The 27,491-nt window shown below is 32.3% G+C and overlaps 1 protein-coding gene across 5 annotated transcripts in view; it reads left to right on the top strand.

The window, feature by feature from the left end:
* The window catches only part of LOC145294117 (uncharacterized), a 173,586-nt gene that overhangs the window by 115,806 nt on the left and 30,289 nt on the right, over positions 1 to 27,491 (top strand). For all 5 annotated transcript variants that reach the window (XM_080141217.1, XM_080141219.1, XM_080141216.1 and 2 more), the window contains exons 3-6: positions 9,509 to 9,675; positions 20,775 to 20,929; positions 22,864 to 22,934; positions 25,325 to 25,496. In XM_080141217.1, coding sequence (XP_079997343.1) covers positions 9,509 to 9,675; positions 20,775 to 20,929; positions 22,864 to 22,934; positions 25,325 to 25,496 — 565 coding nt within the window. The remainder of the gene's footprint in view (positions 1 to 9,508; positions 9,676 to 20,774; positions 20,930 to 22,863; positions 22,935 to 25,324; positions 25,497 to 27,491) is intronic.

Raw genomic sequence — 27,491 nt, 5'->3', positions numbered from 1 at the left:
TTGTAATTATTAAAGGAAACGAGCTTAATCTTGACAGCATTGAACGTTACCATTTATTTTCGTCTCCATTCCATTACAGACTGGAGGTTTTCCTCTAGGGTTTTTGTCATTGCCTTGAATATGTGTTCATTCGTTTTCTCCTCATACCTGTTATAGAGCATGGTGTCATCAGCAAATGTGCCCATCTGCAGCAATTTTATCAGGGAGGTCGTTTATAAATATCAGGAAAGGCACAAGGATCGACCCCTGAGGTTCACCCACATTTATATTGTATTGTTTGGACATACGATCATCGAGAACAACCTTGGATTTAATTAAGTATTCGTCCAGTAATACCATATGATATGATTTCATGAGAAGACCATCGTGCTATACCCTGTCAAGTCTTAGATATATCTAGGGCTAGTGCCCTCCTCTTTCCTGACTTATCCAGTGCATACTATATATGTTCAGAGATTGCAGTTAGGATATTGCAGTAGAGCAGGCTTGCCTAAATCCATATTGTTGACCGGCCAGAAGTTTAGCTACTGTAAGTTGGTGGACTAGAGCTTAATTAATTATAGACTCAAATATTTTAGCTAAAAGAGGGAGGAGGCTAATGGGGCAAGAATTTAATGGGCTAGTTCTTTCAACAGTTTTCTTGTAAACTAGTACTACAGAAGCAGTTTTCCAGCAGTCAGGGAAGCAAGATTCGTTATGTCATTTGTTGAAATGTTTGGCGAGAACTGGAGCAACCTCAACGAAGCATTTTTTTAATAGTACATACAGAATGAGATCGGATTTATATGCTTTTGAGGTGTCTAGGTTTTTTATGATATCATGTACTTGAGAAGGGGTGATTTTCAGATCATCTAGTGTGGTTTCTATGCAAAGGAAAATCAAGGAGGAAATGATTTGTCGTGTCCAAAGTAGAGCTTGAGGCAAACTAATGGGCAAGCAGGTTGGCTTTCTCGGTTGCTGTGCAAACAACTTCATGATTATTGGATAACGGAATTGTTGATTGCCCATTATTTACTACACTGTTGTAGATTTTCCAGAAATCACGAGTTCCTAATTCTGCATTCAACACGTTTTCGGGTGGTTTCAGTCTGTTCTCTCTTGGCTGTCATTATTTCTTTCTTAGAATTACTTCTAGCTTCTATAAATGTTTTCTGTTTTTACTGGACTTATACCAGATAAATCTGAGGTATGCCTGCCTTTGAGCAGTGGCAGCTGCGCAAGTAGAAGTAAACCATTGGGGAGAGTGGGATTTGCTATAGAACTTCCGTGTGGGAACATGTGCTTCAATTGCCGCTTTGAACCATTCAGTGGTCTGATTTCTCTTGTTCTACAAGAGAAAAGATATTTTCCCATGGAGCATCTCTGATATAATCTCTAATGGCATCCAATAGCTGCATTTTTCAAAGTTTCTAAAGATAAAATTTAATTTAAAAAGTTCATCTTATTGTCCTGAAAGATAATGTTATTTTTTTTTAATTTATTTTTTTCCTATTTCAGACCGTTTCGTCGCATCTTTGTTTAGTTTTCTCGTTTTAGCTGTTGAAGTCTCCACTCTTAAGTGTGTTAAAGTGTTCCAATATTTCCAGTGAAAAAGTCACATGAAAGTCCAAGAGTACGACGGCTGGAAACAAAAATGCAAAAATAACGAAGATGGGGGAAATAACACTTCACTTAAAAACAGCATAAAATACAAAATTACGTTTTTCAAAAGATTCTAATAAAATTAATTTTAAGGATTATCTATTACTAGCAGTATCTGCTAACCGATGTTGCCCGGTAGAAGCGTGTCCCCCTCATAAAAAAATTAAAGTATGGTTGTTGTTGATGCCCAACCTCAACCTCCTCATGGTAAGAACGGCTATCGGAATGGATACCCTCTACCTCCCTTGTTAAGAATGGGTGGAGAGAGGTGGTGTAGCAGGTATATTGAGCAATCCCCAGCCGTAAAAAAATAGCAGCAAAGGGGGGGGGGGAAATTAGATGCAGTAGACAGCACGGGTAGAGAGAAGTGGAAAAAAAAAAAAAAAAAAAGGGAACAAGCAGACAGGTTCAAACCTGTAAAGAGGAAAAGGTGAAAAAAAAAAAAAAAAGCTATCCATTTAGCCGTTGCAGCCCCGGCAACTTACGACGTCGCAGGCAATCGAAATAAGGTTAGTCATCACAAGGTGTGTGACAGAGATCGAGCGAGTGAGCGATAGTCCAAGTTTTGACAGACTAAATTTGTTGTTTTCAATGAAGAAAAACAAGAAATACTTTATTGGACAGTTTTAAATATGGAAATTTAAAAAAAAAAAAAAAAAAAAAAATTATCACAAGCTGTTCGCAGAAACATTTGTTTTTATTTGTTTGGTTGTTGGGAGTGGGTGGTAAATGTTAATCAACTATAGAACGTGTATAGCTTAATAGGTGCTTTTGCAGTTTAAGTAACTGTTGTTTCGTAACTAACGTGCTGACATTTACCATTTAACATAAAAAAAAAATTTGTTTACTTGGGGGGGGGGGGCGAGCATAAAAAAGAAAAACAATTGACGCTGTGGTAATGTTAACTGGTTATTTACCGGCCTCCATGACTAAAAAGTATCTTGTCTCAAAGTTGTATTAAGAAGCAGAAATTTATTCAAGAACGAAAACATGGAATCCTTTCCTAAGGAAATGAAGCAAAACATCTTCGTGTATTTAATTTTGTTTTTTTTTGTTTTTTTTATTTTATTGCAATATTTGGTTTCAATTATTTCACTTTTCAACACAACAAAAAATAAAATAGAAAAATAATTTGTAATAAAAAAAATTGGTGCATTCAAAATAATGAAAAATAACAGTTCACCATACTGGTGAGTTCTGTTATGAGAAGCCGACAAAATCAAGATGAGTTACTCTTCTACCTACCCGAATAAGTTTTGTGCTTTTATTCGGTACATCAATGGGCACCACTTATAACATTTATAACCTTAAAGCATGTAACAACACTTACATTGTTTAATATCCGGAAAACTACTTATTTGCGGAAATTTTAAATGCGATATTTGTTTTCAGCATAGTGAAAACCTTTAAAAGTCGGTAAGTTGGAAACCAAGTAAGATTTTACAAATATCGATAATTATTTTTGTCTGTTGGTTGTTTTTTGTTGGTCTGCCACAATGAGTAAATACCCCCCCCCCTTCTAAAATTACACCCCCACCTCTCTCCAAAAAAATTGGCCATAAATTGGGTGCTTATTTCAAATGAATACAGAAGAGGGATTTTTTTTTTTTTTTTTTACATAGGCGTCACGACTTATCAAGGCCGAGAGGCCACTCGAGGATAAGGATTAAAGATTGAACAGTAATCAAAAGGGCAGTACAGTAATCGATAGTAATGGAAGTTTGGTAAATTTAAGTGGAACGGCTCATCAGAAACTTGTTTATGTTGGACTTGAAGACAACCATATTATAGACAGCTGGAAAGCAGGAAGACAATTCCACAGGCATGCAGTTCTAAGAAAGAAGCTTTGTTCATGGAGTTTAGGTTTAGGCACAGATAAAGAGTGGGGGAAATTATTGACAGTGTTTTCAGCTAGACGAGTGTTTCTTGTGAAAGTTTGGCAACGGGGGACCATAGATTGGAGCTCAGTCGAACACTTCCCATGATAATAACGATAAAGCAGAGACAAACTCACATCTCTTCTGTGAGAAAGAGGTTGCAGCGAAGAGAAAAGGACATCTCCCACGAGGCCACGAAGTCTATTTTGAACTCTTTCAAGGCAGGACAGGTCCTTTCTATCAGCTTCTGCCCAGATATGGCAACTGCATTAGCAGTGAGATATCTACTGGATCGATAGAAGGATCCGATCATTTTTCCAGCGGCCCCGGCAATAGATTTGATGTACGTATTCCACTTAAGGTCAGGAGTAAAGGTCAAGCCCAGAAGCTTGTCAAAACTTGAGGACTCCCCAAGACGAGAGCCATTCATTTTAATTGATGCCAGATGGGGATCAGAACGTTAATGATGTAAAGATCTCAAACTATAATTTCTTCATATCTTAGAAACTATTTTTATCCTGTAATTTTAAACGTTAATGTCGTTTTCAGTGCCTCTAAATAGTAATAATTTTAAAAACTGCACCCCCCCCAAAAAAAGCAAATAAAAATAAACCCCAAAAAAAACGAACAAAAAGAAAACACCCCAAAAACAAATGAAGCTTTTTCGTTTCGATAATAAAAAAAAGACAAATAAAAAAGGAAAAACAAATGAAACTGTTTGAATTCGATGAAAAAAAAAAAAAAAAAAAAAAAAAAAAAAAAAATGGAAAGGGGGGGGGGGGCGAAATGTTATCCGTGTATTTGTCGCAAGGCGTATGATGCCTTGGGATAGGGTGAAAGAGTTTGAGTATGTAAATTGTGATGGGCTAAATTCATTGTGTTTTCAATAATCAAAATAAGGAAAGACTTTATCGGACATTTATAAATATCCCTTCCTTCCCCCCCCCTCCCCGAGTTAAGTGCATTTTGGTTTTCATTAACTGTAATTCATAATTAGCTCACCAAGTAGTAAGCCATTTCTAGTTTTTATCACTTCTACCTTTTCCACTGTATGTTGTTTGAACAATCCTCTTATTTTATATACTATTATATACTCTCTCTTTTTCTCTTTCTCTTTCTTTTTTAATCATCAAAATTAATTTCCCACCCTTACTGCTGCTTTTAACCCTCCCTCTGTTATTTCTTTTTTTTTTTTTTTTTTTTTAAGAGAGCGATAGATAAATGGTGCATAAAGTTGAAAATTAGTTTTCTCTATTATTTCAATTTATTTTTTCTTCACAAAAGACCGTTTGAAATATGAAAATTCATGTTTTGAGTAGTCTTCCGCTGTTTGTCAAAAAATAAGTTGAAATAGTTGAGAAACTAATTTTCAACTTTGATTTAATCTTTGTCTTAGTTAATCATGTGGAATTTCTACCAATGTGCAAAAATGTCTTCAAAGAAAACCGTTGTCTTAAAAAAAAAAAACAACAAAAAAAAAAACATGTATGTGTGTGTGTTACAATTAACAGCAATTGATTTAAATTATTCTAATCTACATAACATCAAGCATTTGAAGCGAGGGGAAATTGATGACAAAAAAAAATTAAATGATAGTAATTGTAGTAATTTAAAAAAAAAAAAAAAAAAAAAAAAGCAGTGAAGTTTTTGGTTATTTTTATGTTACCGTGGCTTCACACCTGCAATTGTCATCTGCTTGCATATGCAAAGCCATAGTAATGGTATAAAAAAACAACTTATGAAGCTATGTCTGAGAAGACCTCCAGTAAAAAACTCTGAAGCAGTAAAAAATCTGATTTTCATGTGCGTGTTCCTAACGCATTAATATCTATGCATGTTCCTTAAATGATAAAAATACATTCACAAAGATTTGTTTACTTTTTTGTTTGAAGTTCATAAGAATTTAAAAAATTCTATTATACATCAACTTTTATGTTCTTTAAGCCTACACATAATAAAATGGTTGGTGTTTCTTAGTTATTTGAGCGAAAATTAGAATATTGAATTTCAATTAAATCCAATGGTATCTTGATTGTCATGTCGAAATTAATAACATATCCAAAAATTATGAAAAACCACTGCCACCCAGGCCATTCATCCATTTTGTTTCTTTTCAAAATTTCTTACATTTTATTGAGGTTAACTGTTTCTGCTAACTCTTTCACAAAAGTGGCACACATTTTAACTCTAATACTAATATCTACTCTTACATTCCTCAGATTCTCTAAGAAATTTTCTTTTCTAGAGATAATTTTAGTTGAATTATCAAAATTATTTCAGATTTTCCTTTGATTGTATACATGCTTCACTAGATTTTAAATCTAAGTAACAAACCTCTTTTGTACTTGTGGAAGAAAGGAATATCAGACTTCATTCTGTAAACATATGTTCCACAGACGGGCAGTTCTAAAGCTTTGTTCATGGAATTTGTATGCAGATTTTTTCAGGGGAGGGGGCATTGATTGAAGCTCAGACGAGCGGTTTCATGAACCAAATCAAAAATGCTGACATCTACTTTATTTCATGTAAGTCAATTTCTGACATTTGAAAATTGCGCTTTTTTTCTTTTTCTTTTTTTTTTTTTTACTGGTGTTTTGAATTTCACACCTGATAACTTTATCTTCTAGAATACGTAAAAATATCAGTTCTTGATTACAAAACCATGACAAAAAAGTTTGACAGTAGAAGCAAAATATAAAGCACTATTAATAATTTTGTTGACTAAACTAGGAAATAACAATTTCCTTGTATATCTTAGCCAGAATTAATATTGGGCCTGGAATTTCTTGATTTAACAAAGCAATAAAGAATGGATAATAATAATAAAAGAATACTACATCACTGACAAAACAAATATACATATATTCTTGAGGCAATGGGTTTAAGAATATTAATTTCTCGAGACAAAGGGCATTCAATATAACGTATCGCTTGACTGTTGTTTTGTTTTTGATGGTTAATGCATTAAAACAGTTAACTATAAGATTTCTATGTCCAAAAGTATGTTTGGGAACGATCCAAGCTTTTCAAATATTTTCAATTACTATGAACAGAAATAAAAGTTCTCATTTTTTAGCGGAATTCTTCTGCTTTATGATGGATTTTCACTTAAATCGCCAGAACGGTCTACTGATGTGAAACTTTCTTTTTATATAAATGAGAAAAAAGTGATTGTTACCAAACTGTTTATTTTTATTGTCACTATTTGGTTAGATTTTCTTTCTCTTTTTTGCTTTTTCTTTTCATCTTCGCTTCCTTTTGTCTTCTTAATGGCAGTTTTTGCTGAAAAGGTTAATTTAGTTGCAAAGGTCAAGATTTCAAACAATTCATGAATGGGCTAAAGTTAGATGATTTTTTTTTTTTTTTTGCATCATGAATGGCTTTCTGCCCTCAACTCAACATGTGCACTCTGTGTTTTTCTCTTACATTTTCCTGTTTTTATTTTTTTTTTTTTTAACCCAGATTTTCATTCAGTAATTAAACATCCTTCAAATTATTTTAAATGTATTTTTCATACTTTTGAATAACACATCTTCCAAGTTACCCACCCCGCTCTACTCACATTTTTTTATCTACTAGTTTTTTTTTATACAAGGAATCACCATTTTTTTAAGGCCAGAAAGCTGCTCAAGGATAAGGGTTAATGAGTGTACAATAGTCACCAAGATAATAGCGTAGTAATAGTTAGTGGTGGAAATTAGGTAGAATTAGATTATTTAAGGGGACAACTCGATAAGAACTTGTTACATTGGACTTAAAGACACCCATGTAGTTAGCTGGAAAGCAAGCCAGCAAAACAGTTCAACAAGCGGGCACTTCTTGGAAAGAAGCTTTATTCTTGGAATTTGCATTTAGATTTAGACACAGGTAGGGAGTGGGAGAAATTGTTGATAGTGGTTGTAGCTAGAGAGTTGTTTTTTGCAAGGGGACCATAAATTAAAGCTTATATGAGTGTAAAAGAGTCTTTGCGTCCTTATCTATTATTACTTATTTATTACTGTATTAGTTCTTAACCGTTTATTACTAATTCGTTTACTTTTACGGGTTAATTTTACTACTAAGAGTCTGTGTTCTTACATATATACGTGTGTGGGTGTGTATGCTCTTACGTACAGTTCACTGTGTGTGTGTTCTTATCCTACAGTGTTTCTTTTGCCTTGAAAGTCTTTGAGATGTGTATGCACAATGTAATGTGAACATACTTGTTTGCCTTGGCCAGCGGATGATGCCTGCTGGTCTGCTATCTTGTGGGGAGTGGTACTACTGCAGACAGATTCATTAATGAACACAAGATGGTATTTGAAGCTTCAATCTTTTATTCAAGGCAAGCCTAATATCTCGGACCCTGGTTGTCGGGAGACCCGAAATCTCTAATCTGCTTTCTTTGCTGCCCAAAACCACTCTCCGCCCATGTGGTCGTCAACCGGAAGGCCTCGACCACAATCCTGTGTCACCCCCCTCCCCCCATTTCCGGTACATTCTATCTAGGTCGTTGAAGGGTGACTTGAGTTTGATAGCTGTCAAATCTAACCTTCTAACCCTGCTAACTCGCTGATGGGAAATAAAAATATGCTTATATCTTTCTATTTCTAAAACTACCTATATAGCAATTAAGCTGAGATTCCCAATACTACACGAGCACTTGTCATGAAAATAACATTAGAGTAGAGACAGACTTGCAACGTTTCTTCTGTGCGGCTACAGGGAAGGAAGAAAAGGGCATCATCTATCAGGTTTTGAAGCCAGTTTAAGGCAAGATAATGCTTCGAACACTTCCTGCCCAGATGTGACAATTATAGAGGTCGAGAAATGCACCAAGAATGAAGTTCCCTCTTACAGTGATAGAATGACACAACCATTTTTCCAGCAACCTTGGCAACCAATTTGATATGTCTTCCATTTTAGGTCAGAAGTAAAGGTTAGACTCGGAAGTTTATCAAAGCAGGAAGCCTCCTTGCAGACGAAAGCAATTCATTTCAATTAGGGCAAAGTGGAAATCCGAGCATTTATGGTGAAAAGATAGAAGCTATGTTTTTGGATGCATTAAAATTAACTGACCACTTTTTGCCTCATTGCACCAAATGATTAAAGCCGAAACAGAGAAACTGAGATCTTGGTCGTTATTGGCCTTTGAAGTATTGCCATAGATAGTAATGTCATCTGTGTAGATATTGACAAATAAACTTAGAATGTGATTTGGGAGATCATTGATGAAGATAAGGAAGATAGTTAGGCGCAGCGTTGATATTTTGGGCGTTTTTCTTCCTCTTTTTTTTGCACTGGCATACTCTTTATTAAATAATTTGTGCCAAATATATTGCTCTAAATGAAAGACAACATTTTTTAAAATCTTTTAATATTTTTCATGTAACCCACTGCCCTGCCATCAATAATATAAATCTCACCAGTCTGTTTAAATGTATGTATGTATGTATGTCTGCCCAAAAACTTTTGACAAATGCGATGGATTTTCACAAGATCTGTATCATTTTGAAGCTTCGGATGAAAAATATTGAAAAACTGGCCAAAAACATTAATTCCTTCACCTAGGCACTTTTCACTAATATTTTCAAAAGTCATCCCCCTCTTTTCGATTGTCTAGCCTTAATTTAAACCTATGCCACTTCTGGTTTGGCGATGGGCGCAACAACAAAGACGTCACATTTTTTTTTTTTTTACATTCTTTTCCTCCTTTGCAGTACGGGTTCGAGCCTGCTTGTCTACTACCACTTTTTTTTGCACAACACACACCTCCAAACAGCCGGGCAATGCCGAGCACCTAGGCTAGTCCTGTAATAAAGTACTTGTTATTGAAAAAAATCACACTTGAGGTCCTGAAACCATATTTTCTTCCACACTGTTAAAAAAATATGCTTTACTGACAGACCTTTTAGTTAAGTGCACATTAATTTGTAATAAGTTTTTGTCTGTAATTTTGCTGAAAATCCCAAATGTTTTCATTAAAAGTATGTCACCATTGTTTCTTCCAGACACATGCAAATCCTTGTTTTTACCAGAAGAAAGGCACCAAGGATAAACTTGCCTTGCTAAAGGACCAACAGAAACGCCTGGAAGCAGGCGATATGTTTGGCTTGTTGCCTGATAAATTTTTTTATGAAGTCACATATGGCACCGTCCAAAATGGAAAAATAGAGCAGTAAGTATTCTTCTTACTTGTTTTTAAATTTTTTTAACAATTTGACTTTTAATGAAGTTTAAATATTAAAGTTTAAATATTAAAGTTTAAATATTAAAGTTTAAATATTAAAGTTTAAATATTAAAGTTTAAATATTAAAAACGTATGTGGAAAAGAATTACATTGATTTAATTTTGTTGTTAAACTTTAATTTGAACAAGAAATTGCTTTCTCAAAAATTGTATCGGACATTTTTTTAAAAATCTAAATGAATAAATATAAGAAATTCCATTCATTACACTCCAAACATATTGAAACGGATCAATTATTTGAATCCATAACACTTTTGAAATATGTAGTAGAACCAAAACCCAAATATAGTTATTTGCATAACTTTTTAAACATGTTATAATAAATTAATGTTTGGTATTCGTTTTTAATTTTATTTTCATATCTACATTTATATATGTGCAATTGTTTTTTCTATATTAACCGTAATTAATGTGATTTTAATAAAAAAAAAACAGATAAATTACCAAAACCTTTCTGTAAATACAGGGCTCTACATTACAAGTGATTTTTCCAAGTGGTGACTAGAAATAATGAAACGCTTATCTTTTGGTAATTGTTTCTTTCACTGACAATCTTCCAAAGCTCAGTACTGAGTGAAAAATATCTTTTTTTAACGAAGGCTGTTTAAAAAAATATCTGAAAAAATTAGAATGTATACACCTTCAAGTGTCAACATAAAAGTTGTTGCATATTTAGAATTACACTTATTTAAAAAAAAAAAAAAAACACAGAAAAATCTTTATAATGTACATACTTGTCACAGAACGAACATGTCATATTCTAAAAATCATATGGACTTGGCTAGTAACTTTTCTATTTGGCTAGTAAATGAAAATATTTAGTTGTCAAAGATCAACTAAAGATAAATTTGTCCGTAGAGTCCTGAAATATTATGCTCAGTAATACTCAAAACTAGATTAATAATTAACAAATAGCAGTTTTGTACTTGTCTTTTAATGAATGTAAAACTGGTTAATTTGTTTATTATTTTATTATTCAAAAATACATTTCTGAATTTTTGAGATGAGGATTGATTATTTGTATTCTTTGGACTAATGTTCTCATTTTGAGCATTATTTTCACAACGTTTTGGTTGATATAACTTCCGACTTTTTGAGGTTATATCGATTGAAAGGTTGTAAAAATAACACTGAAGATGAGAACAGTAGTCCAAAGAATAATAATAATGCCAATATTCAAAAGTAGTTTTGAAATATTCAAACTGATAAGAAAATAAGTTGAAACTTTAAAGTGCGTCAAGTATAATTATTTTTGTGTGACTAAACCAAAGCAAAACAGTAATTTTTAACATCTCAATCTAAAGTTTCTACCATCTATCCTAATACATTGACATCTTGGATAGTTAGGATACGCATCTTGTTAAGTGTTGAGACATTATGTTGAACAAAGATGGCGGTGAAGAAGCAGTGCAGTTTTGATACCGAGTGTGAAGTAATTGCCAGTAACAAAGATGGCAGCAAAGAATCGAATGCGGTTCGTGACGTAGACAACGGCAAACTGATTGAATTCAAAATTTGACAGTTTGTATCGCAACTTTGGAAGCTTTCCATTGGTTGGTTATTATAACTTGTGGTTATAAAAACGATCGTCAAAATCCTTGGTGTTATACCCCCCATTAGGAGTCAAAAACATTTAACATGCATCTTGTTGAAGGAGAACTAATTCCTAATCTAATCCTTTCTCCTTGAGTAGTGCAGGTGTATTAGTGGATAGCTGTGGACCTGGATGCCATCTATTAAGGAGGACAGCTCAGTTTTCATGTCTATTAGTGGTCGACCTTTAACAGTGACTCAGGACTGCCGTGATTTGAGATGCAGTTCAGGCCAGGGTAGAAGCTGGTTTAATCTGATAGAGGTGAACAATATTACAATAACAACTACTTTAGCTTCAGTTTGTCTTAATTGGTTATTTTCTAGTTATACAAACTAAAGTCATTTAATTCTGAAACCTAATCTCCATTGTACAAAGTTAATTTAAGATAAATTACTGTGTTTTCACTGAAAGAGTTTCGATATTGTTTGAACTTGGTTGAAAATGGTTGAGAAAATAATTAAGCCACAAATAAGAAGTCATGTAAGCATAGATGAAATGCAGTTTAATTTTATGCTTTGTCAAAATACAACTGGTGTTATATTTATCTTGAGACAAAAGTGAGAGAAATATCTTGGTAAGAACAACCTGTATTTTGCTTTTATTGAAGTTTTTAACAATGTCAAGAGATGTTGATTTTGTAAGTTAGAGGCAAATAAGTCATTGGTGAAGGTTGTTGAAGCAATATGCAGAAATGCTTACAGCAAGCAGATTATCACTAAAGCAGTAGTGGTTGGTTTGGTAATAATTTTAACTTTTCAGGTCAGTTGACAGTCTGGTCCAAAAATGAGACAGTTTTTCTCTTGGTGACATGGGGATGTTTGCTTATATTAAGATTTGTGTGGATCAAAATAACTGAGGTTTCCTACCTATTGCATCATAATTTACTTAACGTGTTTGCTAAAATACATTAAATCTTTTTTCAAATCAGGAATTTCCCTTTTTTTTGTTTCTTGTTTCTCGACCCCTTCTTGGTTTGTGCTTTTTAAGGATAATCCCACCCCTTTTCTCTACCCATCCAGTTGTATGTTCTCTTCTGTCCTCACTCTTGTTGAAGGTATTTATTATTGATTCAATATCTATTGGGGTGGGGTGGGTTTTTTTTCTTTGTTTTCTTTTTTTCTTAATTCTAAAGACAGTAAATAAACAAGTGAAGATAAAATTAAAAACCTGTTTTTTATAAAAGATTTTATGTTTTAGTTTTTCTAAGAAGTTCATTAATACACACAACTTTGAATATTTCACAAACAGGATGAGCAATCTTCAACAAGTGTAAGCTGAACTGATAGCTTGTTTTGCTACACCTAACTACATTATACACAACCTTCTTCACTCATTAGTTCTTGGCCATGTTTTGTGTCCACCTGCTTGAGTTGTCAGCTGTAAAAAAAGAGTACCCCCCTTTCCAAAAATCACATAGTTTAGCGAACTTCAATCTAATAAAGTTTAAATACTTGTGCAACCATAGTCTCCTTCTTGCTAGACAACAATCACCGACCCAAATGCTGTGTACTATGGATATCTTCTTTTTCATCTTCTCTTCTGGCCGTGTTGTCATTTCTCACATTGGCAGCTGTTGAGAGGGTGCGCACAGGTTTACAAGTATATTTAAAAAAAAAAAAGAAAGAAAAAAAGACTAACACATTCTGTATATATCGGTTGAGCTTTGAGTGCATATCTGATACCATCGCGGGAAATGATCTTCTAAATGCTAAAGTCCACATCTACTTCTGTCAAGGCATCTTTTTCATCAGTTGATGTCAGCTCATCTGGATTTGCTCCATTTGAATACTGTTGCCATATCTGGGCAGGAGCTGCTAAAAACAGCCTATCCTGCCTTGACAGAGTACAAAATAGACTTCGTGGCTTAGTGGGGGATGCCCTTTTCTCTACCCAGCAACCTCTCTCCCACAGAAGCGACGTTGCGAGCCTATCCTTGTTGTATCGTTATTTCCATGGCAGGTGCTCGTCTGAACTTCAATCTCTGGTCCCCCCTCACCAATCTTTCACAAAAAACACCCGTCTAGCTGAATCCACTGTGAAAAATTTCCCCCACTCTATATCTGTGCCTAAATCAAAATGCAGATTCCATGAACAAAGCTTCTTTCTTAGAACTGCACGCCTGTGGAACTCTGTTCCGTCTGCCTACTTCCCACCTGACTACAACTTGGATGTCTTCAAGTCCAATGTTAACAAATATCTAATGAACCGCCCCCTTAAGTAAACACTTCATCAAATCTCCACACTAACGTAATGTACTTGCAATAACCCTTATCCCTGAGTGGCTTCCAGACCTTGATAAGTGGTGATTACTGTGTAAAAAAAAAAAAAAAAAAAAAAAAAAGCTATGGCCTTGACCTCAGCTGTTAAACTGAAAACTGCCCATAAACTGTCGTAAAACTCGTTACCACTTATAAACTGACTCTAAATATATTGACCTGTATTGACCAGTCCTTTATTCCAATCACTGCTATATCTTGATTAACAATCCTATTTCAAATTCCTTTGTGTTTCTTGGTGAACAACTTCCTCTCTATTATCTTTCTACCAACCCCATTTCCTATACTGTTTTGCTTATCAACTTATTTTCTCTTTTGTTATATGTTAAACCCTAGCACTTAGTTACTTAGCATTTGGCGCATATGATTCATATAATTGTGCATAAAATCAATATATTTCTTTGTTCTTAGCCATTAAAAAAATTAAAAATATCACTATATTTCTTTGTTCTTGGCCATTAAAAAAATCAATATATTTCTTTGTTCTTAGCCATTAAAAATTAAAATCAATATTTCTTTGTTCTTAGCCATTAAAAAAATTAAAAATTAAAAAAATCAATATATTTCTTTGTTCTTAGCCATTAAAAATTAAAAAAATCAATATATTTCTTTGTTCTTAGCCATTAAAAATTAAAAAAATCAATATATTTCTTTGTTCTTAGCCATTAAAAATTTAAAAAATCAATATCTTTGTTCTTAACCATTAAAAAAATTAAAAATTAAAAAAATCAATATATTTCTTTGTTCTTAGCCATTAAAAAAAAATTAAATGCAAGAATTTGTGTGTGAGGATTTTGAGTAACCCACTTAACACCTTAATAAACTAATATTACAGTGCAAGTAAAACTATTGATGTTACACCAAAAGGACAGGTGTGTTTAGCATCTCAACTTGTGTATTTGTAACCATGGATATTGGATGCTATGTTTATGTAATTAAAATTCACATAAGTCGCACTCTTTTTAAGATAAATCTATCCTCTGAAAGCAAATATGAAATTGTCTCTCTCTCTCTCTCTCTCTCTCTCTCTCTATATATATATATATATATATATATATATATATATATATATATATATATATATATATATATATATATATATATATATATATAAGCTGTACCCGGCCACGCGTTGCTGTGGCTCAGTTTGTTAAAATGGAACACATTCCTCAAGAAAAATTGCATTTTGTTCGTTTATTTATTTTTATTATTTTTTGCGATTTTTTTTCATCAATAAAAGTTGTTGGTCTCCCCCCCCCCCCCCAAAAAAAAAAAAAAAAAAAAAAAAATTAATTTTTTACCATAAATTGTTAGGTGAAAAATTTTTTTTTTTTCAGGAAAACTTGCACTTTTTGTTTTTAAAGAAATTTGTCAGTAAACATTTCTTTTTGAAAACGGAATTTTTATTATAAAAAGAACAGATGAATGCTTTATTGAACATTGTAAATAGTTAGGTGAAAGTAGAGAAAAGTTTTTTTTTTTTTTTTTTTTTCAAGAGACAGTACAAATTATTTTTTTTTCAACAGATGTTAAGAAAAACAGAAAACTTACTTCCATCATTAATTATGCAAAAAAACTAAATAAAGTGGAAAACTTTCTGTTATTAATGTTTGCTAAAAAATAAATACAGTAAACTTTGCTGAAGTGTTAGCATATGATGCATCTTAAAAGTTGGTTCATGCTGACAATTAAATAAACTTCTAAAAATTAGTAAAAATAAGTAAAATCATGAATGCCGGCTCCTGGGGGGGGGGGGGCAAGTAAGTAGGAAAAGCACAATCATTTGTGTAAAATAATTAATATTCAAGAAATTGTAAACAATAACAAAATACCTGATACTAAATGCAGTAAAATTCAAGTATCTGTGTTTAAGTTATTTTTATTTCATTTCTTTTATTAAAAGTTGTCTTTACAACAATTAACTGGTTGCATGACTATCACTAACTCTAAATTTGGGAGTGCAACTCGAACTTAGGGTTAGTGGTAGTTTTGAGAAATTAAGCCTCCTTACTCCTTAAACGATAAGCGGACATTTGTTTATTTTTTATTTATTCAGTGTGTAAAATCCATTTTGAACAACATATTTGGAAATTAGAAAAATAATAATAAAAAAAACAAAAACTTTGTTTTAGCATGTTAAAAGTATTTAGGTTGGTAGATAATTAAATTCTACTGTGTTTGGTATAAGTTTCTTTTTTTTTTTTGTTTGCTGTTTCTTGCTTTATAGAATTTTCGACTAAATACTTATAAATTAAGAGGGGGGTTGCTTAGATTGTATTTTAAACTAAACTACGGAGGTTGGAATGCCCCCCCCCATGTACTTGGAAAAATCGATTTTATAGTGAGATTTAAGAATGGTTAGCCAAAAAAAAAGTGAAAAACAAAACAAATAATCAATAAATAATTGTTACCAAAGGCAATAAATGCTACTTTTTTTACTTACATGAATGAGTTTATTGTATGTTTTAAAGTATTTTCAAGCGCTTTTCTTTATTTTTTAATCTAAAATTGCGGGTGTGTGGGTGCGAAATATCTCCAGATTTTCTAGAATTCCCCGCTAGATTGCAAACGAAATCTCCAGATCTAGCAGTAAAACCGCTAAATTGGAAACACTGGTCACGTGAACGTGACGGCAAGCGGTGATAAATAATTGTCCATAAATAAAAAAAAAAATTTAAAAAAATAAAAAATGGCCTATCGGTACAAAGAAAACCACCTATTTATTATAGAAAAATTAAGTATGTTATAATTAAAGAGATATATAAAAACACACATGGGTACAGTAAACATATACCAAAATGTCGAAGCAATCATTTATTTAGTTATTTAGACTATTAATTACGAACGAACCAAGAGTTACATTTTTATATATATAGATGTATAAACTATTACAGACTGGTTATGTTATGCAATGCCCTATCCAGCCTTGATAGTTCAAAACCAGCTTTGATGCCCTTTTCTCATCCCTGCAACCTCTTTCCCACAGAAGAGACGTTGTGAGCTTGTCTCTGCTTTATCGTTATTTTCATGGCAAGTGCACTACTGCCAAACTTTCACAAAAAAAACACTCTACTAACTAAAATCACTATAAACGATTTTTTTCTTTTTTTCAAGGAAGTCACCACTTATCAAGGCCCGGAGGCCACTCGAGGATAAGGGTTATTGCGTGTACAGTAATCAATGGGATATCATAATCGCTAGTAATGGAAATCTGATAAAATGCCTTACTTAAGGGGGTGGTTCAACAGGAACTTGTTTATGTTGGACTTGAAGACATCCAAGTTCTATCTGTGCCTAAATCTAAACACAGATTCCACGAACAAAGCTTCTTTCCCAGAACTGCCCGCCTGTAGAACACTGTTCCGCTGTCCTGCTTCCTGTTTGAATACAACATATTCTTGTTGAGTCATTCCCATAAATAATTAAATTCTACCCAATTTACACCATTAACGATTACTACACTACCACCTTACATTCATTAACCCTTATCCTTGAGTGGCCTTTGAGCCTTGACTCCCAAGGAAAAAAAAAAATTGTTGGTGAACAATAACTTTCCAGATTCAAACAGAAATAAAAATAAACAAACGTCAGACGTCAGATGACAATGTACGGATCAGCAAAAGTCTTACTTGGTTTTATATTTCTTTATGAAATATAAAACCAAAATTATGCCATAGAAATGCTGATAAACTAATTATCTGATCAAGATGAAATTTTACATGATGGTCACTGTTATCAAAATATATCAGATCTATATATCTGGAAAAATCAGATTTTGAAATTGTCCAAATTTTAACCATGACCAAACTTGTTACAATCCTATAAGATGTATGATCTAATTGGCTAAAATATAGAGCCAGTTAACAAAAAGCAAAGTTATTGCCAAAATTGAACTTTCTGTGACATTCATCTAAATATGGAAAAATTAAATCTAAGTTTGACCATAACCAATATTTTAAGTTTGATGACAATTGGTCAAATGATGTGGACAAATAAACAAACTTGACCAAAAATATAACAAAAATAAGAAAAAGATGGTTATCCGTTCTGAAGTCTGCTAGAGTCTCAGAAGATATCTATGAAAACATGTTGAAGAAATAGCAGTGACACAAGAGATTGTATAAAAATATGATATACTACATGGGATTATTGATCAAACAGACAGAACAAAAGAGGGAATCGACAACATATTGGGGGCAGGGGTAATGTTTTCATTTGGTATAGTTTCTGGGGAACAACTTGAATCAAATGTCAAAAAGTGGGCTTGAAAAGGGACATGTTCTAGTTGTGGGAACAACGCAAGAGCTTAACATTTCTTCAATCAAAAAGATAAAATGTTCAATTATTTGGTTGAGATACTTGCTGGCTTCATTAAAAATTGAAAAAAAAAAAAAAGCTTAACATCTTCCTGTCGGTATAGAGATCATTGATCTGGAATTTTCTGTAGATGAATTTAGTTTCAAGGTGAGAGGTTGAATATATTTCTTTTTGTGAAAATTAGTTCATTTTGGCAAGTTCCAATGTGATCCTTTGATACTTTTTTGGAAGGTTGATTTGAACTTAATGTATCATACATCTGAAATGATGATGGGGGATAGGTAGAAGTGCAGACTGAAAAGGTTTTTAAGGACATCCTTGCAGCAAACACACATCTGATGACTGGAAAGAAACACTTCTCTTTTCTAGTCCAGTCTTAAATATGAGAAAAGATGGTCAGTTTTCTTGTTGATTGTTTGATGTGAATGAGAACCATGTTTCAATAACAAAATATGCAAAACTGTTTCTTTTGAAGTCTTAAACTCCTCTGCATCAAAGTCTTGTCAGATTCTTTAGTATGAAGGTGTGCGATGATATTTTGAAAATCTAAACCTTCTTAAAGTCTCTGCAGTCAGATTTTATCATTAACACTCTGAAGAATATATAAATGCTAATAATTTGTGTCTCCTATTATATTTCAGCGATTGCAAGGTGTCATAATTAAATTTCAAAATCAAAGAATTGAATTTATCTTGTGAGATTTCAAAAGTTGCACCTAAATAGCATTTGCCCTGACATATCAAACTTTGATTCTGATAAGCCAATTTTAATTTGTTATAGTTCTACCATATTGAGTCTTGGAAATAAATTAATTTTGAAACAATTGTAAAAGAGTTTTTGCTTTAAATTTCTTTTGTAATTAGCTGAGAAAACTGTGTATACTAACATTTTAAATCTATATAATTATAAAACTCAAATGACCTTGTAACGGGTGTTGTAACCCAACATCCGGTTTATGATTTCCGGTTGCGGATACTTACATAAACATAAACCCATAACAACGTAAACAAACACAAACCACTGGATCGGTTTCATTCGAACAAACGGACATCCTTAGAAAAGCAAATATCTTAAATTTATTGAATAAAAAAACTTCAAGATATGGGAAGCAAACGCAAAACGTGATTACAACTAATACGTATACTCATTGACCTGTTTCATATATATGATATATATTATACTAAATAATCAATGCGACAATAAACATATTGTTTTACTGTGTACGTTTTCAGTGTCCCATTTTTTTATTTTGTGTTTAAATTATCAAAATAAACAATTATTAATACTTTCTGCTTTTTTTTTTTTACATCGTTCATTTTCGTATTACTTTAAGTTATTTTTACGCAATTTTCTTACAAATAAATCTACTTTAACCTGTTGACAACTATAAAAGCATTTTACAACAGCGATTTACCCACTGCTTTCCTCTTTACTTTATTCTCCATTTTTTTAATACATCTTTCTTAAAAACATTCATATATTTTCTTCTACACTACCAACATAAATAACCCCAAAAATGTTTTTTTAATTTGCATTACAAATAAATAATCAACGCGACAATAAAACATATTGTTTTACTGTGTACGTTTTCAGTATCCCAATTGTTTTTTCTTTTGCGTTTAAATTAAGATATATCAAAATTTGAATTTAACTTTATTATGGTATCTGTTCAGTGCACATTTACCTATAAGTATGACAAACCACTTATAATTCAATGGCTTTAAGTTTTTGTTTTGCTTTTTCAAAAATAAACAATTATAAACAAAATGACTCATAGAATCTATCTATATTGTTTTTTCATTTTAATATACTTGTTTCTGTTATGTCACAAAAAATTATTTTCTTTACCTCACAAGTGTCGCGCTCATACATTAATTCCATAGCTAATATAACATATTGATCCAACGGGTTGCAGGTAGTCTAGTATACATTAAAATACAATATTGAGCAACTTCATATATACAACCTATACAACCACATAACAAAGATACGTTGTGAGATTTTAAAAGTTGGACTTAAATAGCATTTAAGCTAACATATCAAAATTTTGATTCTAAGTAATTAATTTTTATTTATTTTTGTATTATAACTTACTTAACTAGTTTATTACAAAAAATATATTTAACCCCAGTTAAACAACTGATAATATATAATTAAACCGAAGAATCAAAATCTTCAAGGGGAATTTAAATTGAAAAATAGTCATCTCCCTTACAACTAAGTTTGTTTCTTTTTCTGTATAAGTTTAAAAAAAAAAATATGTGCATATAAATGAATATTAAAATAAAATGAGTTCACTGCATTCCCTAGCAACACCAACTAGGTACAAGAGGTATAATACAATGGATAATAGATGGATCAGTATTTGAGTTATTTTCAGTAATTCAAGTTTTGATAAAATATTAAATTACTTACAGATACCTGTGAAAATTCCACAGTTCATTCCACACAAATCTTGACAATCAGCTAGATATTTAAATAAAATGAATAATCCTTTATTTAAAATTGTAGCAATTTAATACTTTTTTTGAAATTAAAAAATCTCTTTCTTACAGTAAAAAATGGTCACAAGCAAAATATTACTCAAATCAATAAAACGAACGCCACTTTTGAAAATGTACTTGTTTAGCTGACAGACTGACATAATTTGATTTTGAAACAATTCATTTTAAAATGGATAAAGTTGAAATTGTTTACCTTAGTGACATTGGATTAATAACCAATCACTATCTTTGCTGATCAGACAATCTAATTTTTTTTTGTGTGTGAACAGTAATAGCATATTATTATACAAATTTTCAATTCTGTTTTTTCTTCCCCCCCCCCTTTTTTTTTTTCAGGAAAGAATTGAATGCAGGTGAAAAGGAAGGTAAAGATTCCAAGAAAGATTCAAATAAAGAAAGCGACAAAGACTCAAAGAAAGATGGAAAAGGAAATGAAAAAGAATCGAAAAAAGAAACTGAAGACAAAAAGAAAGATAAAAACGATTCAAAAAGTAATTTTCTTTTTTTTTTTTTTTTTTAAATTTATTTTTTATTTTGACATTATGAACAGTGGTAGTTATTGTATAGATGCTCTGGAATTAAACCATTCCTAGGGTTCGCAGAGTTGGAAGGTCTCAGACTCCTAGAATACCAAAATTTTCAGCTCTAACTCCTTATTTTAAAGCTTTCAAATATTCAGTCTGTAAACTCTTTACCGATCACACTACAAGTCTAACCTTTCCCAAAACCTGCAACTCTGACGATATTTTTATCGTTGTACACATAATTGATTCGTTTATGCTTATACAATATATTTGATGGTATAATGAGTAATACTAAAATAAACTTCATTTTTGAGAAATGAAATTGAACATTTTTACATTATAAAGTTTCATTTGGCATAATTGTTAGTATTCATTGATAGGCTGAAAGAATGGTTCCGTCCTTGATAGTTATATGAAAGACTAAAAATGCTACTTCATACTTCCTTGCTAAACATTCTGATCTCTAGCATTCTCTCAGTCTGTGAGGTTGTACAATTTCAAAATAAGCCTTATACCAAGATCAGTCAACTTAGTCAAATTTTATGAAGAATTCAATGATGTTATTTTTATCAGATTTTTACAAAATTTTCTAGTAATACAAATATCTAATATGCATGGATGGAAGTTCTGCATTTTTAAGTAGAATTCTTTTTTTTTTTTATTCAGGAAACAAGAATTTTCTATTAAATTCTTGTGGATGTGAATTCTCATCTTTTTTATCAAAATGTTTTTTTTTCTTTTAAGGCAAAACTTTTTTGTTTCTCTAAAAATGTTAATTTTACCGTTAAGATTAAAACTTCAAGCACTTCATGAAGGGAGTAGGGAAAAGACAAGGTTTTTTTTCATCATCAAAGAATGACCCCCTCCACATACACAACCTGTCTTTCCTTAGTTTTGATTTTCTAATAAAAAAATAAATAATAAAAAAAAATCTTTTTTTTTTATGCCCCTCCCCCACACACACAAGGGAAGCCATGGATGCTTAGGAAATTTCATCTTGATTTTTTTTTTTTTTTTTTTTTTTTTTTTTTTTGCCATTGACTACTCACATCGTTGTGTAACTTGAACATAAATAAACATCTGCTTAATAAATAAATAAATAAAAAAGAAACTATGCCCCCCCCACCACCACCACCAAACTTTCGCGAGAAACACTCGTCTTTCTGAAACCACTATCAATAATTTCCCCCATTCTTTATCTGTGCCTAAACCTAAACGTAGCTTCCATGAACAAAGCTTTTTTTCTTACAACTGCATGCCTGTGGAACTCTGTTCCGTTTTCCTGCTTTCCAATTAACTACAATATGGTTGTCTTAAAGTCCAATGAGAACAAATTCTTGATGAGCCATCCCCTTAAATAATCCAATTTACCAAATTTCCACTACTAACGATGACTGACATGTTTCCCTTGACCATTGTACGCTCATTAACCCTTATCCTCGAATCGTTTCCGGTCCTTGATAAGTGGTGACTCCTTTGTTAAAAAAAAAAAAAAAAAAAAAAAATTGGCTCATAAACCTGATGCTTCCTTAGGACATAGTATGTTGAACAAAATATGATTAAAGATAAACTATGTCTCTTGTTGAATCTCGTTTACTGAAATATCAGCTAACAATGAAACTTTGCGATTTCAATATCCAGACTTTTCTTTGTATTAATTTATACTATGTCAATATTACTTTTTAATTACATTTGGGTCATGTCTTTTTTTTTTTTTTTTTTTTTTCCGTCATTCACTTCCATTCGTCTGTACATTTGTTTCCACTTTTCTCAATAACCAGGCCTTGAAATTTTGAACAAACATTAATCATGGTGAAAGTAAATTTTTTATTCATGGAGGGGGGCCCCACACACATTCAGCTTGTTTTTTTTTTTAATGTAAATTCTCTTGTAATTTTCAGATACAGAAAATACAAAAGAAGGAATGGATTCTGCTGCAACCAAAGACAAATCTGATAAAACAGGAAAGCAGGTCAGTTCATATTTTGCTTTAACATATTAAAATGATCCACTTGTGAAGGCTGAAGTTGAGACTATGATTGGCTTCTCAAAAGGAAAGGTAATGTTTTCACTTCTCCCCATTTGGTTATTGAATAGTTTGTCAGCAAAATTACACAGAAACTACTGATTGGATTACTACAAAACTTAGAGTTGGCTTGGTTTAAAATAAACTTCATTATATTTTGCAAAACAATTTGACTTTTATCATGTAACTAGCGAGGAGTACCTGGCGTTGCCCGGGTGTTTGTAGGTGTGTGTGGTGTTAAATAAAAAAAGAACCGAGGCGAAGTTTGAAAATAAAATCGGCCAGCCAGAATGAAGCATTGTTATAAGTGAAAGATGTTTGAAAGTCGTCGAGCGTTATGATGACGACGATGATGATGTAAGTATTGTTATAAGCGAAGTAAGAAAAGAAAACATTTTAATTAAGGGGGGGGGGGTAATCAAAACATCGAAAAAAAAAACACAAAAAAAACTAACATAAGGCAAACGAACGATGAAAACAGAAAAAAGAACACTTGAAAACTGGCTTAAATAAGCCTGTTTCGATATTAAAATTTAAAAAAATCGGTGGGTACCCGGGTGTTTTGGAGTGTCCCTAAGAATAAGCGAAGTAAAAAAAAACAAAAACAAAAAAAACAGAAAAACAAACGTTACGTGAAAAATGGCTTAAATAATACAGGGTTCAATATTTAAATTTAAAAAATCGAAAAAAAAAAAACAAAACATCTCACGCCACGATTCGAACCCAAAATGTTTAGATAATGAACCAAGGCCTTAACTACCTGAGCTAAAGCGACGTATATGAAATTTGTTCGGTTTTTCAACTATTTAAAGTAAATCAGGTCACAACATCATGACGTCATCTGACGCAAGCGTTGTTGACACCCTCCCCCTTGTCGAAAATTGTCGATTTCGGGGTGAAAAAGTTAACGTTTTTCTCTCTCTCTCTCTGTTTGCGTCTCTCTCTCCCTCTCTCTCTCTTTCCCACTTTGTCTTCCTTACTCTAAAGAGTGTTACTAAAAAAGAAAATGGCGTCTGGGTTTGTTTTTTTGCAAAAACTTTGATCGTTAATATTTTTTGTAAGCATATTTTTTTTTTTTTACTTCACATTTTTGGCTTGTTATTTTTCGTTTAACTATCGTATCTAACTATTTTTAATGTCCTAATAACTTTGGTAACGTTGTCATAGCGTAGAAGTTCATAGTTTAGCTTGTGTGAGGGTTAAATTTTTTTTTACCGATAATAACAATGTTTTTTAAATTCAGATTGCCATTACAGCTTGCTGGCGTCAAGATCACGTGACGTGACTCAGCGGGTTTTAAATATAAGTTGACCCAAAATAAACGGCCCCGTGTATACTTTATGTAGAAGAGTTGGCACCCATATTGTTTGGGGCAGTTATAAATCGATTTAAAAATATGTAATGTTTAACATTAAAATGTCACTTTTTTTTTGGCCTCACCACCCTGCAGAAAATCGATCAGTTGACGCACTTCTGATGGTCCTTTTGGGCCAATTTTTCGATATTTGTCGTCCGGAGGGTAGGGCTTTGATATGAGACCAAGTTTGTGAACTTTTGTTCCGTCGGTCAAAAGTTTTTAGCAGACACACAAACATACATACATACATTTTGGCTTTTATATATATAGACTAGCGAGGGGTACCCGGCGTTGCCCGGGTGTTTGTAGGTATGTGTGAAAAAAAACAGGTGCCCGTGAAAAAAAAACGAAGCCTTTAACGACACGCAGTTGGAAAATAGTAAAGTGTGAAAAAAAAACATGTGCGCGTTTTTGATTGACGTGACGGCGATAGGTATTCAGCAGTTAGCATTTTGTGCGGGACAGTTTGTAATGAGGTCAATAAATCGGTTTGTTTGTTTTTAAACCACTGAAAACGTACATAGTAAAACAATACATTTTATTGTCGCATTGATTATTTGTTTATTTATGCATGCGCAACCAGAAGTCGTAAACCAGATTTTGGGTTACAACACCTGTTACAAGGTCATTTGAGTTTTATAGTTATATAGATTTAAACCGTTTTGTTTGACCTGATGTGTTATTTGTTTGACCAATCCTGGTTGTGTACCCTCTTTACTCTTTAACTCTTGCATGATCCATCTTTGCATTAGCTGAAACATGCTTGATGCGATGGACAACGAAAAAATATTGCCAACCTCATCCCAACTAATGTTTTATTTATTGCTCTTTAAACCCATTAATGATTATTCCACTACCACCTTACGTTCATGAACTTTTATTTTCGAGTGGCCTTCAAGCCTTGATAAATGGTGATTCAAGTTAAAAAAAAAAATAATAATAATAATAATTTTATTTTTGTTTGCTTTTTCTAATTCAGGAAGATAAAACTGCTGGGAAAGAAGAAGAATCGAGTGGCAAAGAAGTATCCGATTCGTCAACACAAAAGAAACGTAAACTCCCTGAATGGTTAGTAAATACAAGTACCCCTGCCACTGAATCATCTCCAGAACGAAAGGAAAAACCACAGAAAACAACTTCGCGGAGAGGAGGTAAGATGCTCACCACATCCATATTCATTTTTTATTGTCTTGCTAAATTCATCCTATTTTTACATAAATTTTGGTGCTTCCTGGCATAACAATTCACACTAAAAAAACATTAGATACTATAATCTTTTATGCAAACTTGTTATTGTCTAGAAAAGTAAGTTGTGTTATTTTTTATTTATTTAAAAAAATTTTTTTAATGAAGTTAACTCATGATACAACTAAACGAATTAATAATTTATATACGAGTTATCTTCTCTTGCCAATCACTCACGATAATTGATAACATGTTTACTTTGAAAGTTTCTGGAATTTATTTGAAGATGAAAATGCGTCTTTCATGAACCCAAAATTCAATAAGATGTCCAAGAAATGTCAGGATCATGATCATAATTCATTTTCACTTTGTGTCAAGTTAAAATAGTTTTAATATAAATTTGGTCCTAAAAAGATGGGAAAATCTTAAATTTAAAAAAAAAATAAATAAAAAATAACTGCTTGCCTCCACTCCTAGAATAATAATTGTCTACATGTAGCATTAGAATCTTTTGTTTCTTTTTGAAGACCTCACTCAATTAATCCCAAATTAGTAAACCAACAAATTTTAAACAAAATTCAACTTTATTCAGCAGCATAGTTTTCTCTTAAAGTGATACACCAATTCCATCATTTCTTTAAAAATTTGATGCCCTTTTTTTTATTTTTTTTTTTTTATTTATTTATTTTTTTTTTTTGTCTTTGGCGTCAAAATCAAAATACACATCGGTTTCCGATAGCACTCTTCACAGAACCAAATTTATTTTTTTTTGCTTGGAGTATTCTCTGAGCTCTGCAAATAGCCAGTAGTTGTTGGGGGTCAGATCTGAAGAAAAGTGGATGAAGAGTGCATACAAAAACAACTCTAAGTTCAATTCACAGTTTTGCCATTGTAAGGATCAACTTCTGACATGGTGCATTGTCTTGGTGAAGAAGCCCTTTTTCCTTTATTTGTGACCCTTTTATGTCAATTTCTTCAAACATAGGAATGTAATATAATATTTATTGACAATTCTTCCTTTCTCGGGGATGAGAAAGGAACAAATACCTTATGCATCCCAAAATACACACCAAAACCTTGATGTGTACATTTTTGGTCACTTTTACGTGCCACGGTCCATTCGGCTCATTCCAGCATGAAATGCTCAATCCATGTTTCATCCATTGTGACACATATTGACATACAAAATGTCTTGTTAGTTGTGTTAAAATGCTTGCAAACAAAGCTTGGAATCATCAACACATTTTTGACTGGAAGCAACTGCAATACTCTCTTTGAATTGCCATCTCACAAATGTTCCTGCAAAATGGTGAATGCATTACCTCTTCATATCTTCCGTTCCTCTACTATCTTATCAGACTTTAATTTACAGCATTCTGGCATATATCGAGAAATTTCATCTGTGCATTACTTGCTGTTTTTTTTTTTTTTTTAGACGGTGATAGCTGATTTGGCATCCCCGACGAAACATTTTCCAACAGATATTTTAACTGAAGAAATTCATCACATTCTTAGACAAATTATTATTAGTGGTGGTGGTAGTAGTAGTAACTGTATTATTATTATAAGTAGTTTTGCGTACGGATGATATTTTTCTGTAAAAATGTTTTACTTTTACGAATATTTCACATAAAAAAAGTTAAGTTACAAGAAATCTTACACACGTTTTTTTTTAAATAAAAGTAAGAATTGTCCACATTGTTCCATTTATTTTCATATAAAATGTTAATAAAATTACATATTGTATATTATAATACAAAATATCTGTTGGAAGACGTTTCATCGGGGATGCCAAATCCTCTATCATCGTCAAGGAAACAAGCAAAGTAATGAAACAATGAAATGTCAAAAACATAGCAACCAAAACAAGTTTGGACTTTTTGATGTTTTCTTGGACAACTGCCAGATTTGGGTGATCTGAGCATTCATTATCATTTGTGTCTAGGCTAATGTATTTAAAG

This window comes from Euprymna scolopes, chromosome 15 (genome assembly GCF_053919585.1).
Source record: "Euprymna scolopes isolate OS-2025 chromosome 15, ASM5391958v1, whole genome shotgun sequence".
Taxonomy (NCBI): Eukaryota; Metazoa; Mollusca; class Cephalopoda; order Sepiida; family Sepiolidae; genus Euprymna; species Euprymna scolopes.
The sequence above is the reverse complement of the archived record's forward strand: the minus strand, read 5'-3'. Positions and strand labels throughout refer to the sequence as shown.